This window comes from Cinclus cinclus, chromosome 33, assembly GCF_963662255.1.
Source record: "Cinclus cinclus chromosome 33, bCinCin1.1, whole genome shotgun sequence".
Classification (NCBI taxonomy): Eukaryota; Metazoa; Chordata; class Aves; order Passeriformes; family Cinclidae; genus Cinclus; species Cinclus cinclus.
The window spans coordinates 2,214,853-2,234,749 of record NC_085078.1 but is presented as its reverse complement, the minus strand read 5'-3'; the positions used below and the strand labels follow the sequence as shown (position 1 = coordinate 2,234,749).

The 19,897-nt window shown below is 61.1% G+C and overlaps 3 protein-coding genes across 7 annotated transcripts; 2 read left to right on the top strand and 1 right to left on the bottom strand.

The window, feature by feature from the left end:
• The first annotated feature begins 233 nt into the window (after positions 1-233).
• Positions 234-11,205, top strand: PRICKLE3 (prickle planar cell polarity protein 3). The gene is made up of 9 exons (XM_062512001.1): positions 234-275; positions 1,410-1,486; positions 1,767-1,947; positions 2,499-2,612; positions 4,960-5,097; positions 7,997-8,218; positions 9,050-9,230; positions 10,016-10,228; positions 11,084-11,205. The coding sequence occupies exons 1-9, from the start codon at positions 234-236 to the stop codon at positions 11,203-11,205; spliced, it is 1,290 nt and encodes a 429-aa protein (XP_062367985.1).
• A 764-nt stretch (positions 11,206-11,969) lies between these two features.
• Positions 11,970-15,595, top strand: PQBP1 (polyglutamine binding protein 1). 5 transcript variants are annotated; one of them, XM_062512142.1, is made up of 7 exons: positions 11,978-12,151; positions 12,920-13,046; positions 14,065-14,176; positions 14,308-14,417; positions 14,502-14,603; positions 14,692-14,752; positions 14,836-15,595. In XM_062512142.1, exons 2-7 carry the CDS (start codon positions 12,980-12,982, stop codon positions 14,984-14,986), a joined length of 603 nt encoding a protein of 200 aa, XP_062368126.1. In that variant the 5' UTR covers positions 11,978-12,151; positions 12,920-12,979; the 3' UTR covers positions 14,987-15,595. The 5 variants fall into 5 exon arrangements, with proteins under 5 accessions (XP_062368124.1, XP_062368125.1, XP_062368127.1 ...); XM_062512140.1 differs by having other exon boundaries at positions 11,970-12,038; positions 14,308-14,603; XM_062512141.1 differs by having other exon boundaries at positions 11,971-12,151; positions 12,942-13,046; positions 14,308-14,603.
• Positions 15,596-15,606: 11 nt separating this feature from the next.
• FTSJ1 (FtsJ RNA 2'-O-methyltransferase 1) lies at positions 15,607-19,518 on the bottom strand. The gene is made up of 11 exons (XM_062512131.1): positions 19,416-19,518; positions 19,002-19,204; positions 18,303-18,372; positions 17,963-18,059; positions 17,571-17,649; positions 17,441-17,493; positions 17,264-17,317; positions 17,060-17,162; positions 16,881-16,964; positions 16,389-16,492; positions 15,607-16,147 (listed from the first exon to the last, which is right to left on the bottom strand). Exons 2-11 carry the CDS (start codon positions 19,120-19,122, stop codon positions 15,725-15,727), a joined length of 1,188 nt encoding a protein of 395 aa, XP_062368115.1. The 5' UTR covers positions 19,123-19,204; positions 19,416-19,518; the 3' UTR covers positions 15,607-15,724.
• Positions 19,519-19,897: the final 379 nt, after the last annotated feature.

Sequence of the window (19,897 nt, the reverse complement as noted above, 5' to 3'; positions counted from 1 at the left end):
CGCGGAGCGGCGGGGAATGAACCCGGGGGCGTGGTCTGCACGAAACGGGCGTGGTCCGTGGGAATGGGCGTGGTCGTGAGTGGACGGGGGCGTGGTCTCCATGAAGGGGCGTGGTCTCCTGTGGATAAGGGCGTAGTCTCCATGAAGGGGCGTGGTCATGCCCAGGTAAAGGGGCGTGGTCTACATGTAAGGGCGTGGCCTCGTGTGGGCGAGGGGCGTGGCTTTCGCCCGCCATGTTCACCCGGGGGTCCCGGCGGCGGCGATCGCAGCGAGATGTGAGGGGATGGGGAGAACCTGGGGGGTCTGAGGGGCTTTGAGGGGTTCTGGGGGGTCTGAGGGGCTCTGGGGGAGGTCTGGGGGATTTGAGACGCTTTGGGGGGTTCTGGGGGGTCTGAGGGGCTTTGGGGGGTTCTGGGGGGTTCTGAGGGGCTTTGGGAGTATCTGGGGGGTCTGAGCTGAGGGACCCGGGGATTTTTGGGGGGCTCTGAGGAGGTCTGAGGGGCCCGGGAAACTCTGAGAGACTTTTGGGGGGGTCTGGGGGAAATGTGGGGGGCCCGGGGAGCTTTGGGGGGGGGATCTGGAGGGATCTGAGGGGGTCTCAGGGGCCCGGGAACTTTGGGGGGATCTAGGGGGAATCTGGGGAAGTCTGAGGGGCTTTGGGGTGGCCTTGAGAGCTTCGGGGGGTTTTGGGGGTCTGGGAGCCTTGAGTGCCTTTGGGGGACCCGGGGGCTTTGGGAGGCTCTAGAGGGCCGGGGGGTGGGGGGGCTTTGAGGAGCTTTGGGGGGTTTGGGAGCCTTGAGGGGATTTGGGGGGCTCTGGGATTTTGGGGGAGTCTAGAGGGTCTTGCTAGCTTTGGGGGATTTGGGGGTTTTGTAAGTTCAGGGGTCCCGGTGGGTTTAGGGGGAATTCAGGGGGTTTGGGGGTTCAGGGAGTTTTGGGGGGCTCGGGGATTTTGGGGTGTCTGGGATAGGAGTGGGCTGTGGGGCCGATGTGGGGGTGGGGGTCCCTGGGGATTTGGGAGGGGTCTGTGGCTCAGGGGATCTCAAAAGGGGCTGGGGGCTCATAGGGCTCGGTAGGTTTGGGGGGTGTGGGGGTGAGTCTCCCTCAGTCCCCCAATTTTGCGGGGGTTCCCCACCCCCCTAACCCCTTTTTCTGCTCCCATTTCGGGGGGGTGCACCCTGCCCATCCCTCACCCCACCCAGTCCCACAGACCCCATTTCTGGGGTGCCACCTCTGAACCCTCTGACCCCTTTTAGTGTCCCCCCCCACCCCATCTCCTCAGACCCCATTTTTGGGATGTTGCTCCCCAGCAGCATCGCCATTTTTGGGGTCCTCCCCGGGGGTTTTTGGGGTTCCACCCCGGCATTGCCATTTTTGGGGTGCCCCCCTGACCCTTGGGTGCCCCCCAGGCTGAGGACCCCGAGCGGGGCTGTCCCTGCCGTGCCTGCCAGGAGCTCTGTCCCGGCTTCCAGGAGCACCCATGGAGGTGAGGGACCGGGATTTTGGGGTGTGCGTGGCACCCCTTGCTCTTGGGGGAGGGGATTTCGGGGTGTCCCTCATTCCCAGAGTTCCCCTGGGCTGCGAGGGGGATTTTGGGGTTTCCATGTGACCCCCTTGGTCTTGCGCTGGAGATGTTGGGGTGCCTCCGTGCCCCCCCCCCCCCCCCCCCCCCGGTCTGGGAAGTGTTTTTTTGGGGTGCCCCCATCACCCCCCTGGTCTGGGAGGTGTTTTTGGGGTGCCCCCATCCATCCCCCCCTGCCCCCCAGGAAGATCTGCCTGCACTGCAAGTGCCCTCGGGGAGAGCACGTGGTGGGGGGGGTCCCCCCAAGCCTGCAGAGGGTCCTGGCCCGGTTGCTCCCCGAGTTCCATCCCCCCCCCGGCTCTGAGGATTCGGGGTGCTCAGCTGAGGAGTTCGCCTGGGCCCCCCCCGGCCTCAGCCCTGACCAGGTACCCCCAGACTGCCCCACCCCCTCCGAGCCCCTGGAACTCCCCCCCATCCGTGTCCCCCTAAATTGTCCAGAGCCTTGACACCCCCCAGGAGCCCCTCATAGAGCCCTGATCCCCCCCGGGACCCCCCATAGAGCCTGGACCCCCAACACCCCGCCCTGCACCCCAACCCCACCCAGGCCACTCCCACCCAAACCAAGCCACTCCCCCTGCCCAGACCACGCCCATACAAACAAGCCCTGCCCCCACCCTCAGGTGTCCACTCCCACCTGTCCCAGCAGGCCCCTCCCCCATTTCCCCACCCCTCCCCCAGGTGCGAATCTCACACCTGGTCTGGTGAAGCCCCTCCCCCACCCAACCCCTCCCCTGTGCCACGCCCCCTCCAGGCCCCACCCACTGCTTCAGACCCACCCCATTTCCCTCACCTGCCCTGTGCCGAGGCCCTGCCCAATCAGCTCCCACCTCCCCGGCCACACCCACTTAAGCCCCGCCCCTCCCCACACATGACCTTGTGCCCCGCCCACGGGCCACGCCCTGCCCCTCCCCCCCAGGTGTGTCAGTATTTCCGTGCCCTGCCCCCCTCTCTGGTGCCCCGTGTCCGCAGTCCCGGGGAGCGGCAGCGGCTGCGGGAGCTGCTGCGACAGCTGCCCCCACACGACCTGGAGGTGGGCACGGAGACTGGGGGTCACTGGGGGGATTGGGGTCACTGGGGTCACTGGGGGGATTGGGGTCACTGGGGGGATTGGGGTCATTGGGGGGATTTGGGGTCACTGGGGGGATTGGGGTCACTGGGGGGATTGGGGTCACTGGGGGGATTGGGGTCACTGGAGGGATTGGGGTCACTGGGGGGATTGGGGTCATTGGGGGGATTTGGGGTCACTGGGGGGATTGGGGTCACTGGGGGGATTGGGGTCACTGGGGTCACTGGGGGGATTGGGGTCATTGGGGGGATTGGGGTCATTGGGGGGATTTGGGGTCACTGGGGGGATTGGGGTCACTGGGGGGATTGGGGTCACTGGGGGGATTGGGGTCACTGGAGGGATTGGGGTCACTGGGGGGATTGGGGTCATTGGGGGGATTTGGGGTCACTGGGGGGATTGGGGTCACTGGGGGGATTGGGGTCACTGGGGTCACTGGGGGATTGGGGTCACTGGGGGGATTGGGGTCACTGGGGGGATTGGGGTCACTGGGGGGATTGGGGTCATTGGGGGGATTGGGGTCATTGGGGGGATTGGGGTCACTGGGGGGATTGGGGTCATTGGGGGGATTGGGGTCATTGGGGTCATTGGGGGGATTGGGGGCATTGAGGGGATTGGGGGCATTGGGGGATTGGGGTCTCTGGGGGGATTGTGGTCATTGGGGTCACTGAGGTCATTGGGGGCATTGGGATCATTGGGGTCACAGGGGGGATTGGGGTCACTGAAGGGATGGATTGGGGTCATTGGGGTCACCGGTGTCACTGGGGTCACTGAGGTCATTGGGGTTATTTGGGTCATTGGGGCATTGGGGTCTCTGGGGAGATTGTGGTCATTGGGGTCATTGGGGGGATTGGGGTCATTGGGGTCATTGGGGGGATTGGGGTCACTGAGGTCATTGGGGTCACAGGGGGGATTGGGGTCATTGGGTCACTGAGGTCATTGGGGGCACTGGGGTTTATTGGGGTTTATTGGGGTCATTGGGGGCACTGGGGTTTATTGGGGTTTAATTTTTTTTGCGGTTATTGGAGTGTTTTGGGATTTATTGGGGTTTATCGTGGGGTTATTGGCATTTATTGGGGCATTTAGGGGGTATTTAGAGGGGACTTTTGAGGATTTCGGGGCGGTTGGGGGATTTGGGGCATTTCAGGGGATTTTGGGGGGATTTGAGGGGATTTTTTGGGGAATTTTGGGGATTTGGGGAGGATGCGGGGGTATTGGGGATTTTTGGGATTTTTTGGGAGTTTGGGGGGGATTTAGGGTGATGTGGGGGCATTTGGGGGGATTTAAATGGTATTTAGGGGGATATGAGGAGGATTTGGGGGATTTGGGAATTTTGGGGGGATTTGGGACATTTGGGGGGAATTTTGGAGAATTTTAGGGCATTATGGGGGATTTTTTTAGGAGCTTTTAGGTTGTTTTAGGGCATTTTTGAGGTGATTTTGTGGGTTTTTTTGGGTGGTTTTGTTTTTTTGGTTGCTTTTGTGTTTTTTGGGTGTTTTTGGGTTTTTTTTTTGGGGGGGTTGGGCTGTTTTTGTTTCTTTGCGGGTGATTTTGTGTTTATTTGGATGGTTTTGGGTTTATTTGGGTTCCTCTGTGGGTTTTTTTGGGTGGTTTTGGGTTTTTTGGGTAGTTCTCGTGGCGTTTTGGGTTTTTTTGGATGGTTTTGGGTTTTGTGGGCGTTTTTGTGTTGTTTGGGATGATTTTTGTGGGGTTTTTTGGGGTGTTTTTGTGGGTTTTGGGTGGTTTTGGGTTTTTTTGCGTGGTTTTGCGGTTTTTTGGGATGATTTTTGGTTTTCTTTTGGGCATTTTTGTGATTTTTGGGTGGTTTTGCTTTTTTTTGGTGTTTTTGTGTTTTTTGGGTGGATTTGCTTTTTTGGGGTGTTTTTGTGTTTTTTGGGTGGTTTTGGGTTTTTTTGCAAGTTTTTGTGGGTTTTGGGATGGTTTTTGTGGGTTTTTTGGGGTGTTTTTTGTGTTTTTTGTGTCGTTTTGGGGTTTTTTGGGCGTTTTTGTGTTTTTTGGGTGGTTTTGGGTTTTTTGGGGCTTTTTTTGTTTTTTGGATGGTTTTCGTAGGGGTTTTTCTGGGCGTTTTCATGGGGTTTTGGGTAGTTTGGGGTTTTTTGTGTGTTTTTTGTGTCGTTTTGGGTTTTTGGGGGCATTTTTGTGTTTTTTGTGTCTTTTTGGGGGCATTTTTGTGTTTTTTGTGTCATTTTGGGTTTTTTGGGGCGTTTTTGTGGTTTTTGTGTCGTTTTGGGTTTTTTTGGGGGGCGTTTTTGTGGTTTTAGGGATGGTTTTGGACTCTCCCTCCCTTTCCCAGCCCCAGTTTTGTCACGACCTGGACGAGGTCGAACGTCGGGAATTGAAACTTTTCGCCCAACGTCGGAAACGCGAAAATTTGGGCCAAGGGAGCGTCCGACCCCTCCCCCTCACCAGTGCCGGGGCTGTGTGCCAGCAGGTGGGGCACCCCAAAAATAGGGGAACCCCAAAAAGATGGGAACCCCACCCCCCAAAAAAAATGGGAACTCCAAAAAAATGGGAATCCCTGAAAACAAATGGGCACAAAAAAAAAAAACGGGAACCCCAAAAAATGGGAACTCCAAAAATTGGGAACCCCGAAAACAATTTGGGAACTCCAAAAAAATGGGAACCCACCCCCCAAAAAAATGGGAATCCCCGAAAACAAATGGGCACAAAAAAAATGGGAACCAAAAAAAGGGGAACTCCAAAAATTGGGAACCCCGAAGACAAATGGGCACCCCAAAAAAATGGACACAAAAAATGGGAACCTCAAAAACAAATTGGGAACTCCAAAAGTTGGGAACCCCAAAAACAAATGGGCACCCCAAAAAAATGGGAAAACCCCCCCCAAAAAATTGGGAACTCCAAAAAAATGGGAATCCCTGAAAACAAATGGGCACAAAAAAATGGGAACCCCGAAAAATGGGAGCTCCAAAAATTGGGAACCCCGAAGACAAATGGGCACCCCAAAAAAATGGACACCAAAAAATGGGAACCTCAAAAAATGGGAACTCCAAAAATTGGGAACACCAAAAACAAATGGGCACCCCAGAAAAATGGGAACCCACCCCCAAAGAAATGTGAACTCCAAAAAAATGGGAATCCCCGAAAACAAATGAGCACAAAAAAAATGGGAACCCCGAAAAATGGGAACTCCAAAAATTGGGAACCCCGAAGACAAATGGGCACCCCAAAAAAATGGACACAAAAATTGGGAACCCTGTAAACAAATGAGCACCAAAAAAAATGGGAACCCCGAAAAATGGGGGAACCCCAAAAATTGGGAACCCCGAAAACAAATGGGCACCACAAAAAAACGGCTCCAAAAAATGGGAACCCCGAAAAAATGGGAACTCCAAAAATTGGGAACCCCGAAGACAAATGGGAACTCCAAAAAAATGGGAATCCCTGAAAACAAATGGGCACAAAAAAATGGGAACCCCAAAAATTGGGAACCCCGAAAACAAATGGGCACCCCAAAAAAATGGGACCCCCCCCCCCAAAAAAAATTGGGAACTCCAAAAAAATGGGAATCCCTGAAAACAAATGGGCACAAAAAAAATGGGAACCCAAAAAATGGGAACTCAAAAAATTGGGAACCCCGAAGACAAATGGGCACCCCAAAAAAATGGGAACCCAAAAAATGGGAACTCCAAAAATTGGGAACCCCGAAAACAAATTGGGAACCCCAAAAACAAATGGGCACAAAAAAAATGGGAAACCCCCCCCAAAAAATTGGGAACTCCAAAAAAATGGGAATCCCCGAAAACAAATGGGCACAAAAAAATGGGAACCCAAAAAATGGGAGCTCCAAAAATTGGGAACCCCGAAAACAAATGGGCACCCCAAAAAAAGGGCACCAAAAAATGGGAACCTCAAAAAATGGGAACTCCAAAAATTTGGAACACCAAAAACAAATGGGCACCCCCAAAAAATGGGAACCCACCCCCAAAAAAATGTGAACTCCAAAAAAATGGGAATCCCCGAAAACAAATGAGCACAAAAAAAATGGGAACCCCGAAAAATGGGAACTCCAAAAATTGGGAACCCCGAAAACAAATGGGCACCCCAAAAAAAGGGCACAAAAAAATAGGAACCCCAAAAAATTTGACACAAAAATTGGGAACCCCGAAAACAAATGGGCACCCCAAAAAAAGGGCACAAAAAAATAGGAACCCCAAAAAATTGGACACAAAAATTGGGAACCCCGAAAACAAATGGGCACCCCAAAAAAATGGGAACACCCCCCAAAAAAATGGGAACTCAAAAAAAATGGGAATCCCCAAAAACAAATGGGCACAAAAAAATGGGAACGCCAAAAAATGGGAACTCCAAAAAAACAAAGGGAATTCTAAAAAAAGGGCACCCCCCAAAAAAAGGGAACCCCCCCCCCAAAAAATGGGCGCCTTAAAAAAAATGGGCATGCCAAAAAATAGGCACCTCCCAAAAATGGGCACCCTCCAAAAATTTGTACCCCTAAAAACGGGCACCCCAAAAACGGGCAGGGAGAAGATCAGGGAGGGCTGGGAATAATGGGGCAGAAAACCCAAAATATGGGAGAGAACCCCAAAAAAATGAGTGGGGAGCCCCAAAAAAAGAGGAGGTTTTGGGGGCAATGCCAAAATCGGGGATGGGAAACTTTATAATAGAGGGGAGGGATGGCAAAAATGGGGGACCCCAAAGAAAACTCATGGGAGACCCCAAAATGGGTGGAGAAACTCCAAAAGTAGGAGTGGGGAACCCCAAAAATGAGTGGGGAACCACAAAATTAGGGAGTGGAGGCCTGGATATGTTGGTGAGCCCCAAAATTATGAAAGGGGAGCTTAAAGTTTTGGGGTGAGGGATCCCAAAATCTGTAGGAAACCCCAAAAGTGGGGGGGGGGGGGGGGGGAGGTCCCAGAGTGAGGGAGGACCCCAAAAATCGAGAGTGGGGATTTTGGGGACACCCCAAAAATGGGATGGGGGAAGAGGAGGACGCTAAAAATACCTCCCCCCCCCCCCAATTCAAGTGGGATCCCAAAGAAATCCTGTGAGGACCCCAAAAATCCCAAACGTGGGGGATGGGCAGCGCCAGCATGAGGGGGGACCCCAAAAAAAGGGGAGTGGGGGGGGGGGGGGGCGGAATATTTAGGGAAGGGGTTCCCGAAAACAAGGAGGGGAAGGCAAAAATTGGGGGTGAGGGAGGAGAAAGGGACCAAACTTTGAGGCTGAGGGACCCCAAAAGCGAGGTGAGAGGTTGTGTGCGGGGGGGGGGGGGAGGGGGAGGGGGAGGTGATTCCCCTCAAAATTCGGGGGCGCCCCCCCGACCCCCCCACCGCGGCCCCGTTTCCCTGCAGTGCGGGGGCGCGGTGCGCGGCGGGGCCCTGGCCGTGTTCGCGGCGCGGGCGGGGCTGGGGCTGTGCTGGCACCCCCAGTGCTTCCAGTGCCACCAGTGCCAGCAGCCGCTCGTGGACCTGCTCTACTTCTGCTCCGGGGGGCCCGGGGGGGCGCGGGGCCGCCTCCTGTGCGGGCGGCACCACGGGGACTCGCTGCGGCACCGCTGCCCCGGCTGCGATGAGGTGAGGGACGGGACGGGACGGGGCAGAGGGGGCTGGGGGTGCTTATGGGGTGGTTATGGGGTGGGGTGTTATGGGGTGGTTATGGGGTGCCGGGAGTGGGAGTGGGGCGGTCACGGGGTGCTAGGGGTGGTTATTGGGGTGGCTGTGGGATGCTCCGTGTGGTTATGGGGTGTTCGGTGTGGTTATGGGGCGCTGGGAGCAGCAATGGGGTGGTTATGGGGTGCTGTGGTGGTTATGGGGTGGTTATGGGGTGCTGTGGTGGTTATGGGGTGGTTATGGGATGGTTATGGGGTGCTGTGGTGGCTATGGGGTGGTTATGGGTTGGTTATGGGTTGGTTATGGGGTGCTGAGGTGGTTATGGGGTGGTTATGGGGTAGTTATGGGGTGGTTATGGGGTGCTGTGGTGGTTATGGGGTGGCTATGGGGTGGTTAAGGGGTGGTTATGGGGTGCTGTGGTGGTTATGGGGTGGTTATGGGGTGGTTATGGGGTGGTTATGGGGTGGTTATGGGGTGCTGTGGTGGTTATGGGGTGGTTATGGGTTGGTTATGGGGTGGTTATGGGGTGCTGAGGTGGTTATGGGGTGCTGTGGTGGTTATGGGTTGGTTATGGGGTGGTTATGGGGTGCTGTGGTGGTTATGGGGTGGCTATGGGGTGGTTAAGGGGTGGTTATGGGGTGCTGTGGTGGTTATGGGGTGGTTATGGTGTGGTTATGGGGTGGTTATGGGGTGCTGAGGTGGTTATGGGGTGCTGTGGTGGTTATGGGGTGGTTATGGGGTCCGAGGGGCTCTCTGGGTGCTGGCTGACCCCCCCAGCCCCCTTTGTTCCCCCAGCTGATTTTCGGGGGGCGCTGGACCGAGGCCGGGGGGCGCCGCTGGCACCTGCGGCACCTGCGCTGCCTCGAGTGCGAGGGGCCCCTGGAACCCCAAAACCTGCCCGGGACGGGGCCCCCCCTGTGCCCCCCCTGCCGCGCCCGGCGCGCCCACCTGTGTGACACCTGCGGGGACCCCATCGGTGAGCGCCGGGGGGCTCGGGGGACCCGGGGGGGGGTTGGGGGACCCCAAGGTGTCCAAAAGTGATCCCAGCCCCCACTCGGGGTCACACCCTCCCCCAAATCCCCCCCAGGCCCCCCCCAGAGCTGCAGGGTCCCCGCAGCCCCCACAGGGGGCAGCACTGGTACCCCCATTGTCCCCTCACTGTCCCCATTGTCCCCTCACTGTCCCCACTGTCCCCTCACTGTCCCCATTGTCCCCATTGTCCCCATTGTAACCCACTGTCCCCCTTGTCCCCATTGTCCCCCCACTGTCCCCATTGTCCACACACTGTCCCCAGTGTCCCCATTGTCCCCTCACTGTCCCCAGTGTCCCCATTGTCCCCTCACTGTCCCCATTGTCCCCTCACTGTCCCCACTGTTCCCATTGTCCCCTCACTGTCCCCATTGTCCCCTCACTGTCCCTCACTGTCCCCATTGTCCCCCCACTGTCCCCACTGTCCCCATTGTCCCCTCACTGTCCCCACTGTTCCCATTGTCCCCTCACTGTCCCCACTGTCCCCTCACTGTCCCCACTGTCCCCATTGTCCCCACACTGTCCCCACTGTCCCCATTGTCCCCATTGTCCCCTCACTGTCCCCATTGTCCCCTCACTGTCCCCACTGTCCCCACTGTCCCCTCACTGTCCCCACTGTCCCCTCACTGTCCCCACTGTCCCCATTGTCCCCACACTGTCCCCACTGTCCCCATTGTCCCCATTGTCCCCTCACTGTCCCCATTGTCCCCTCACTGTCCCCACTGTCCCCAGAGCTGCAGGCTCCCCACGTCACCCACAGGGGGCAGCACTGGCACCCCCTCCCCGGCTGTTTCCGCTGCGCCCCCTGCGGGCGCCCCCTGCTGGGCCGGCCCTTCCTGCCCCGGGGGGGGCAAATCTTCTGCTCCCCCCAATGTGCACAGGGACCCCCCCGCACCCCCCGCAGCGCCCCCCAGAGGCGCTCCTGGGGCGGGGGACCCCCGGCAGGTGAGGGGGGGGCACTGGGAGGGACTGGGGGGCACCGGGAGGGGCATTTGGGAAATCTTGGGGGGCACTGGGAGGAGTTGGAGGGGCTGAGGGGGCTGTTTTGGGAACTGTGAGGGACTGGGGATTTTTGGGGCGCCCTGGGAGGATTTTAGGGGCGGTCTGGGGAGCACTGGGAGCACTGGGAGGGGCACTGGGAGCACTGGGGGTAACTGGGGCAGCCTGGGGGGGCACTGGGAGCACTGGGAGGGGCACTGGGAGCACTGGGGGTAACTGGGGCAGTCTGGGGGGGCACTGGGAGCACTGGGAGGGGCACTGGGAGCACTGGGGGTAACTGGGGCAGTCTGGGGGGGCACTGGGAGCACTGGGAGGGGCACTGGGAGCACTGGGGGTAACTGGGGCAGTCTGGGGGGGCACTGGGAGCACTGGGAGGGGCACTGGGAGCACTGGGGGTAACTGGGGCAGTCTGGGGGGGCACTGGGAGCACTGGGAGGGGCACTGGGAGCACTGGGGGTAACTGGGCCCCTCCCCCGCAGGCTCGCAGCCCCGGTTCCGCAGGGGGGGTCCCCATCGCCACTCGATGCCGGAACTCGGGGTCACCCCCCGCCCCTCCCCCCCCCGCCCCCCACCATCGCCCCTCCCCCCACCCCCTGTGTCCCCTCCCCTCCCTGTGTCCCCTCCCATGCTGCCCCTCCCCCATCCGGGCTCTGCCCCTCCCCCTCCAAGGGATCTCCCCCAGGTTTGGGGGTGCGGCGGGGGAGGGGCCGCCCCCGCTGGCCTTCCTCCTCCTCTTCCTCCTCCTCCTCCTCCTCCTGGGAGGGGCTGTTCCTGGGGGAGCCCATTCCCCTCCCCCCACAGCTCCGCCCCCCCGGGGCCCCCCCAAATCCGCCCCTGCCCCTCCGGCCCCGCCCCCGTTCCCGCGGCTGCCGCCTGGCCTGACCCCCCCCCCCCCCCCCCCCCCCCCCGCCTTCCCTCGGTGACCTCTGACCCCTGGGTGTGACCTCTGTGACCCCTGGATTATCTCTGACCCTTGGGGTGACCTCTGGGTGACCACTGACCTCTGGCTGTGACCTCTCTGTGACCCCTGGGTGACCTCTGACCCCCTCTGTGACCCCCGGGTGCCCCGTGGCCTCTCCTGCTGCCCTCTTGTGCCAACCTCTGCTGGGGCTTTGACCTCTCTTGGTGGCCTCAACCTCAGGGACCTCCTGGTGACCTCCTGCTGCTGACCTTTGACCTCTGCCCCCTCATGGGCGTGACCTTTGCACTGTGACCCCCGTGACGCCTCAGGGACCCCCGGCCTCTGCACGGTGACCTCTGACCCCACGAGCGAAGCTTTAATAAAGGGGCGGTGCCCCCGTTTGGCCACGGGTGTCGCCGGAGTGCCGTGACGTGTGGGGGGCCCGGGATGGGCTCTGTGTGAGCACTGCGGGCTGCAGCCCCGCCATGAGCACCGGCCCGGGCCCGCCGCCCGTTTCGGGCGCCGCCGCCCGCGGTGCTCGCCGTTTTTAAAGGCGACCCTGCAAAAAAGCCGTGGGGCCCGCGGCCCCCCCAACATGGCGGCGCCCACTGGGGCCACGCGCCGCGCCTGCCGCGGTACAGCGCGCTGATTGGCTGACCGCCGCGCCGTCCTCTCGGCTGATTGGTCGGGGCGGGGTCACGTGAACGGCGCGGAATGGCGGCGCGACGGGAGGGAGGTTACCGGGGCAACGGGGGCGGGGCCAAGGGAGCAGCGCGGTCACGTGAGCGGCTCGGGGCCGGCGACGGCTTCCGGGGGGAACCGGGGCCGAACTGGGGGAACTGGGACCGAACTGGGGTAACCGGGACCGAACTGGGGGAACTGGGGTCTTACTGGCGGAACTGGGACCGAACTGGGACCTTACTGGGGCAACTGGGACCGAACTGGGACCTTACTGGGACCGAACTGGGGTAACTGGCATTGTACTGGTGTTACTGGGTTTGTACTGTAGTTACTGGGTCTGTACTGGTGTCACCGGGACCATACTGGTGTCACTGGGTCTGTGCTGGTGTCACTGGGTCCGTACTGGTGTCACTGGGATTATACTGGTGTTACTGGAACCGTACTGGTGTCACTGGGTCTGTACTGGTGTCACTGGGATCGTACTGGTGTTACTGGGACCATATTGGTGTTACTGGGTCTGTACTGGTGTCACTGGGACTGTACTGGTGTTATTGGGTCTGTGCTGGTGTCGCTGGGACTGTACTGGTGTCACTGGGTCCGTACTGGTGTCACTGGGACCGTACTGCTGTTACTGGGACTGAACTGGGGTAACTGGGACCGTACTGGGACCTTACTGGGGTTACTGGGACTGAACTGGGGTAACTGGGACCGTACTGGGACCTTACTGGGGTTACTGGGACTGAACTGGGGTAACGGATTGTACTGGTGTTACTGGGATTGTACTGGTGTTACTGGGACCATATTGGTGTTACTGGGTCTGTACTGGTGTCACTGCAGCTCCCGGTGCTCCGAGGGCTCTGCAGAGCGTTGGGAGCTCTGGGACCACCCCGGGGGCTCTGGGGGAGTCTGGGACAGGAACGATCCCAGTGATCCCAGTGACCCCAGTGAGACCCCAGTATGATCGCAGTATAATCCCAGTGTGATCCCACTATGATCCCAATATGATCCCAGTATGATCCCAGTATGATTCCAGTGTGACCCCGGTGTGTTCCCAGTGTGACCCCGGTGCATTCCCAGTGTTCCCAGTGCGTTCCCGGAGCGCTCCCAGTCCGGCCATGCCGCTGCCCGTGGCTCTCCAGTCCCGCCTGGCCAAGCGGGGGCTGCTCAAGCACGTGGAGCCCGGTGAGAACGGGGGCGGGGCCTGGGAGGGTGAGACGGTGGGTGTGGTCATGGGCAGTGGGTGTGGTCAGGGTGTGGGTGCGGTCCGGGTGGGGTGGTGGGTGTGGTCAGGGTGTGGCCAGGGTGTGGCAGTGGGTGTGTCCAGCGTGTGGGTGTGGCCCGGGTGGGCCAGTGGGTGTGGTCAGAGTGTGAGTGTGGTCCGTGTGGGACAGTGGGTGTGGCCCAGGTGGGGCAGTGGGTGTGGTCCATGTGTGGGTGTGGTAGTGGGTGTGGTCAGGGTGTCGGTGTAGTCTGTGTGGGGCAGTAGGTGTGGTCAGGGTGCGGCCCGGTTGGGGCAGTGGGTGTGGTCAGGGTGTGGCATGGGTGGGGCAGTGGGTGTGGTCAGTGTGGGTGGGGTCTGGGTGGGACAGTGGGTGTGGTCAGGGTGTGGCATGGGTGGGGCAGTGGGTGTGGTCAGTGTGGGTGGGGTCTGGGTGGGGCAGTGGGTGTGGTCAGGGTGTGGGTGTGGCCTGGGTGTCCCCAGACCCTGCACATTGGCAGGGTGGGGGTGGGGTTAGGGGCTGTGGGCGGGGTTAAAGTGAAGTGGGTGGAGCCAGACTGTGACAGGGCCCCCCCCCCCCCCCCCGAGACTGAGGGTGGAGCAAGGCACGGGTAGGGCCAGGGGAGGGGCTGTGGGCGTGGCACTGGTCAGTGCGTGACTGGGAGTGGTACTGGTCAGTGGGTGTGGTACTGGTCAGTGGGTGTGGCTCTGGGTGTGGCACTGGTCAGTGGGTGTGGCACTGGTCAGTGGGTGTGGCACTGGGTGTGGCACTGGTCAGTGGGTGTGACACTGGTCAGTGGGTGTGGCACTGGGTGTGGCACTGGGTGTGCCACTGGTCAGTGGGTGTGGCACTGGTCAGTGGGTGTGACACTGGTCAATGGGTGTGGCACTGGTCAGTGGGTGTGGCACTGGTCAGTGGGTGTGGCACTGGTCAGTGGGTGTGGCTCTGGGCGTGGCTCTTGCTCTGACGGCCCCGCCCAGAGCCCGAGGAGGAGATCATTGCCGAGGACTACGACGATGCCCACGTGGATTACGAGGCCTCGCGGCTCGAGGGGCTGATGCCGCCCTGGTACAAAGTGATCGACCCCACCTGGTGAGACCCCTCCTCCACCAGCTGTAGGGCCTCCCCTGGCGCTATAGGGGCTGTGTGCTCCATAGGCCCCTCTATGGGGTCTGTGGGGTCCCTCTGTGGGGTCTGCAGGCTCCCCCATCCCCTCCCCCCAGCGGCCTGCCCTACTACTGGAACGTGGAGACCGACCTGGTGTCGTGGCTGTCCCCCAACGACCCCAACTCTGTCATCACCAAACCCGCCAAGAGGCTCAAGGGGAACCCAGGTGAGTCTGCCAGGGCTCCCAAAAACGCTGAGAGGGAATTTGGGGTCCCTTTGCCCCCCACTAAACCTTGGGGTGTCCCCCCAGAGCCCGAGGAGCCCCCCGAGAGGGGCCACGAGAAGGAGGAGCCGCGCGAGCGCCGCTTCCACCGGCGCGAGGAGCTGGCGCCGTACCCCAAGAGCAAGAAAGGTACGTGGGGTACCCCGAGATTTTGGGGTGCTCCAGGTGTTGCCGCGCCCCAAACCCGAGCTGCTCTGACCCCCCCGTGCCCCCCCAGGCAGCCGCAAGGACGAGGAGCTGGACCCCATGGACCCCAGCGCGTACTCGGACGCGCCCCGGTACGGCAGGGGTGGATTGGAGGGGGGGTGGGGTTTGGGGTACCCCGAGTTTTCGGGTGACCCCCGTGACGGTGTCACGGCAGGGGGACGTGGTCCACGGGGCTCCCCAAACGGAACGAGGCCAAGACGGGCGCGGACACGACGGCGGCGGGGCCCCTGTTCCAGCAGCGGCCCTACCCCAGCCCCGGCGCCGTGCTGCGCGCCAACGCCGAGGCCTCGCGCGGCAAGGACTGAACCCCGAAATCCGGGACGCCCCCAGAGCTCCGGGGAGCCCCTCCGGCCCCGCTGCGAAGAAGCTCCCGACGTTCAGGAGTCGCCTCGGGGCTCTTCCAGCCTTGGGGGATTTGTTCAAATCCCTCTGGGTACCCCCAAAACCTCAGGAGGTTCCTCAGGAACTCCCAAATTCCCCCGGGGTGCCCCCCAAGTCGTCCAGGGTCCCCCTAAACCCCGTGGGGCCCCCAAAGTCTGGAGGATCCTCTCAAATCCCTCCAGGATCCTCCAACTCACCTGGGGACCCCCCAAACCTCCTGGGACCCCCAAACTCAGGAGGATGCCCCCAGATGCCTCCAGGACCCCCTAGTTCATCTGGGGTTCCCCCAAATTCCCACCCACACCCAAGGGGATCCTCCCAAATCCCACTCCAAAGCTCCTCCAAACCATCCCCAACCCCCACAGCACCCCCAAAGTCCAGGGGTGCCCCAAATCCCCCAGGATCTCCCCCAGGCCCTTCCCCAACTTCCAGGACCTCTCACAAACCCCACAGGGTCCCCCCAAACAACCCGGGACCCCCCAAACCCCCCCCCCCCCCCCCTTTTGTTGCAATAAATGCATCATAGCCCCTGGGTAGCACGAGGATTGTGGGGTTTATTGGGGGTCACACGTGCGTGCAAGGGGGGGGGTCCTGGGGGGGGGCTGCATCACAGGGGGCTGTGCCTTGCACACCCACAGGGGTCTTTGCACACCCACAAAGTTTCAGTCCAGGAGACGGAGCCGACTCAGCTCCTCACACACGGCTCCTTCCCCCTTGCACAGGGCTCCTTGCACACTCATCCCCTCCTGTGCAGCTCCTTGCACACTCATCCCCCACCAGGGTCCATCCTGTTCCTCACACGTGGCTCCTTCCCCTTCAAAGGTGGATCCTTGCACACTCACGTCCTTGCACGTGGCTCCTTCCCGTTCCTCCCACGAGGTTCCTTGCACGTTCATCCCCTCCTGTTCAGCTCCTCGCACACTCAGGGGGGTCCCGTTCCCCCTCCCCGTTTCGGGCTCCTCGTCCCCGTCCCCCCCCGGGGGTCCCTGGGTCCCCCCCCGGCGCAGGCGGCAGGCCCGGGCGTAGGGGGGGGCGATGGGGGGGGCCGGGGGGGGCACGTAGGTGTAGGGCTGGGCTGGGTCCAGCTGCAGGGAGAGGGGTCCCAGTATGGCCCAGTGCCGTCCCAGTACACAGCCCAGTTCTCCCTGAACCCACCAAAGGTAACTAGGGGATCCCACAGGAACCCCACTGCCCTCCCAGTCCATCCCAGCAGGCTGCAGGGGCTCTCCCAGTCCCTCCCAGTTTGTTGCAGGATACCCAGGGCTGTTCCTAGTCTATCCCAGTCCCTCCCAGCCCCTCTCCCAGTTCTCCCAGTCCTCCCAGTACCTGCAGGGGATAGGTGCGGTCGGGGTCGAAGGCGCTCAGGTCCCCGCAGGCCACGAAGGGCACGATGAGCCGGGAGGGACCCGAGAGCTGGGACAGGGCCAGGCCTGGGGGACCCCAGTGCCCCCCAAAATCCCATCAGGGACCCCACAGTGACACCCCCATGCTCCCCAGGAACCCCAAAATCCTCCCAGGAAATCCCAAATCCCCCCAGGGAACCCCAAGATCCCATCAGGGACCCCACAGTGACCCCCACGGACTCCTGGCAGTGCCCCCATGAACCCCAAAATCCTCCCAGGAACCCCTAAAATTCCATCAGGGACCCCACAGTGACCTCCATGGACCCCTGGCAGTGCCCCCCATGAACTCCAAAATGTTCCCATGAACTCCCAGATCCCCACAGGGACCCCCAAAATCCCATGAGGGACCCTTCAGTGATCCCCACGGACCCCTGGCAGTGCCCCCCATGAACCCCAAATCCCCCCGTGCCCTCACCCGTGTCGGGGTCCAGCAGGGGGTTGTCCATGGAGGGCACGAAGCCCTCGGGGGGGCTGTACCCACGGCACACCACGAAAGCCTCTGCAAAAACAAGGGGTTGGAGGGGGTCCCCCAAACTCAGAGGGGTCTCCCCAAAGCTGAGGGGGGTCCCCAGGAATTGGGGAGGGGTCTCTGACCGATGCTGGAGTTGCGGCTGCTGCGGGGTTTGGCGCAGGTGACCTCGGGGAAGAAGAGGCGCAGTTGGGAGTAGAGCAGGGTCACGTCCTTTCCCCGGAAAATCTGGGGGGGCAGAGGGGTCAGGACCCCCTTTTTGGGGTGGGGGAGGAGCCCCAGACTCCCCTGATTTTGGGGTGGGGTCCCCTGACTTTGGGGTGGCTCACCTTAGCCACGAAGGTGCCACCTTTCTTCAAGACGTGCGTGGTGATGTTCAGTGCCTGGAACAGAAGGGACCTCAAAAAGGGGGAGCTGGGGGAGTCTGGGGGGATTCATGGGTTTGGGGGGGGGTCCCCAGGAGGTTGTGGGGGGAATTTGGGGGGGTTTAAGCAGCCAACACTTACTGCCAGCAGCAGCTGGGCCTGGATGTACTCGTCCAGGTCATGCAGCCCTGTCACTGTGGGGAAATTTGGGGGTCAGGGGGGTTTGGGGGGTTTGAGGTGTCACCCCAGGCTCCAGCCCCCCCAAACTCACCATCTGGGGCCCCGTCACAGACCACCAGGTCAGCTGGGTGCCCCTCGAAGTGGCGCTGGATCTCCTGGGCTGTGGAGGCCTGGGGGGGAAATGGGGTTGGGGTTTGGGGAGAAATGGGGTATGGGGAGAAATGGGGTCTGGGGAGGGAGAGAAATGGGGATCGGGGGGTCCCCAGGGGGGAAATGTGGGGTTTGGGGGTACCCCAAGGGCTGCAGGTTTAGGGAAGGTCTGTGGGGATTTTAGGGGGGTCCCCACATTGATGATGTCTCCCTGGATTGGGGGAGGGCACAGGGGGTCTTTGGGAGGGCTCAGAGGGGTTTGGGGGCTGAGGGGGTTTTGGGGGTGCAGAGGGGCTTTGGGGGGGCTCAGAGGGGGTTTTGGGGGGTATCCACCTTGGTGATGTCCCCCTGGATCTGCAGCACCCCTGGGAGCGGTGCCATGGCCTGGAGATCCACGGCCACCACCTGGGCTGGGGACCCCTCGGAGCCCCTGGGGGGGGGTGTCAGGGGTGAGATGATCCCCCCAAAACCCCCAGTGCTCCCCCAGTGCCCCCCAAATCCTCAGTACCCCCCCCAAACCCCCAGTGCCCCCCCAAACTCCCAAAGAAACCTCCCTGAGCTGCCCCCACCCCCCACTCCCAAACTGGGATTCCCAGTCCTCCCCAGCCCATTACCCCCCAAACCAGCACCCCCAGACCACCCAGTCTGGCACTCCCAGTGCTCCCAGTCCCACCTGAGGTGCCGACTCAGCACTTGGCTCCAGCTCCCGGGGGCAGCACAGAGATCCACGGCCCGGCGGACCCCTGGGATCCCAGTTACACCAGTTAGACCAGTGATCCCAGTGACCCCAGACCACTGGCACCAATTATACCAGTTACCCACTAGTACTCCCAGTTACACCAGTGATCCCACACCCCTGGGATCCCAGTTACACCAGTACTCCCAGACCCTTTAGACCCTAGTTACACCAGTGATCCCAGTTACCCCAGTGCCCCGAGTGACCCCAGTTATACCAGTTACTCCAGTGTTCCCAGACTCCTGGGACCCCAGTTACCCCAGTTACACCCGGGACCCTCACTTACACCAGTTATCCACCAGTGCACCCAGTTACCCCCGAGACCCCCAGTACTCCCAGTTACCCCAGTACTCCCAGAGCCTTGGGACCACAGTTACACCAGTTAGACCAGTGCACCCAGTTACCCCGAGACCCCCAGTACTCCCAGTTACCCCAGTACTCCCAGACCACTGGGACCGCAGTTACACCTGGTACACCACTGCTCCGTTACACCAGTTCTCCCAGACCGCTGGGACCCCAGTTACACCAGTGCTCCCAGTTACCCCAGTGCTCCTAATGACCCCAGTTACACCAGTGATCCCAGACTCTTGGGACCACAGTTACACCCGTTCCCCCAGTGCTCGCAGTTGCCCGTACCCTGGAAGAGCTGGAAGCGCTGCTCCAGCTGCAGCAGTTTGAAGGCGCTCCTCGCTCTCCAGCCGCCCTCCTTGGCCAGCCTGTAGTAAATGTCGCGTTTGTCCTTGGAGGAGCGGCCCATGGCGGGGCACGGCGTCACGGAGCGGGCCGGCCGATCCCACGCGGCTCTCGACTTATTTGTACGTTCAGACCACTACAATCCCCTGAAATCCCATTAACTAAATTAATTAATTCATTCAGGCCCTGCTGTTTTGATATCAAACCCCCGCCGAGCCACTGCGCATGCGCCGCACCCTGGCGCGGCCCTCCCCTCCTCGCGCATGCGCAGCCCCGCCCACCCCGACGCGCGCTGCTCCCCCCTCCGTTTCATAACCTCCCCAACCCCGCCCAGCCCCCCCCCGCACGCCGCGGTACCGGGACGCGCCGGGGAAAGAGCGCTGAGGAACCGGGGCACGACAGAGGAACGGGAGCGGTGAGGGCGAAGCGGCGGCGGCTGCGGCGGCTGAGGGGGGTGGTGGGCGCAGCGCGCGTGCGCGGGGCGGGTAGCGTGAGGGGAGGGCGCGCGCTGGGACTCGTCGTGGTACTGCGCATGCGCGGGGCGGGGCGCGAATTGTTGGGGGGGCGGTTCCTGCCTTTTTCCGTGAGGGGAGCCGGGATTTTCCTGCTCCTTTTGCCGTGAGGGGATGGGCAATGTCCCGCCTGAGGGATGCAAGGGCTTCCTCCCTCTTTCCATCACCCGTGGAGGGGCTTCCTCCCTCTTTCTATCAGGCAATGGGGAGTTTCCTGCCCGTTTTTCCGTGAGGGGACGGGCAATATCCCGCCCTTTTTCTGTGGGAGGAGAGGATTTCCCACCGTTTCTCAGCCGGCGGGAGCCGTGAGGGGAGGGTGTGGGGCAC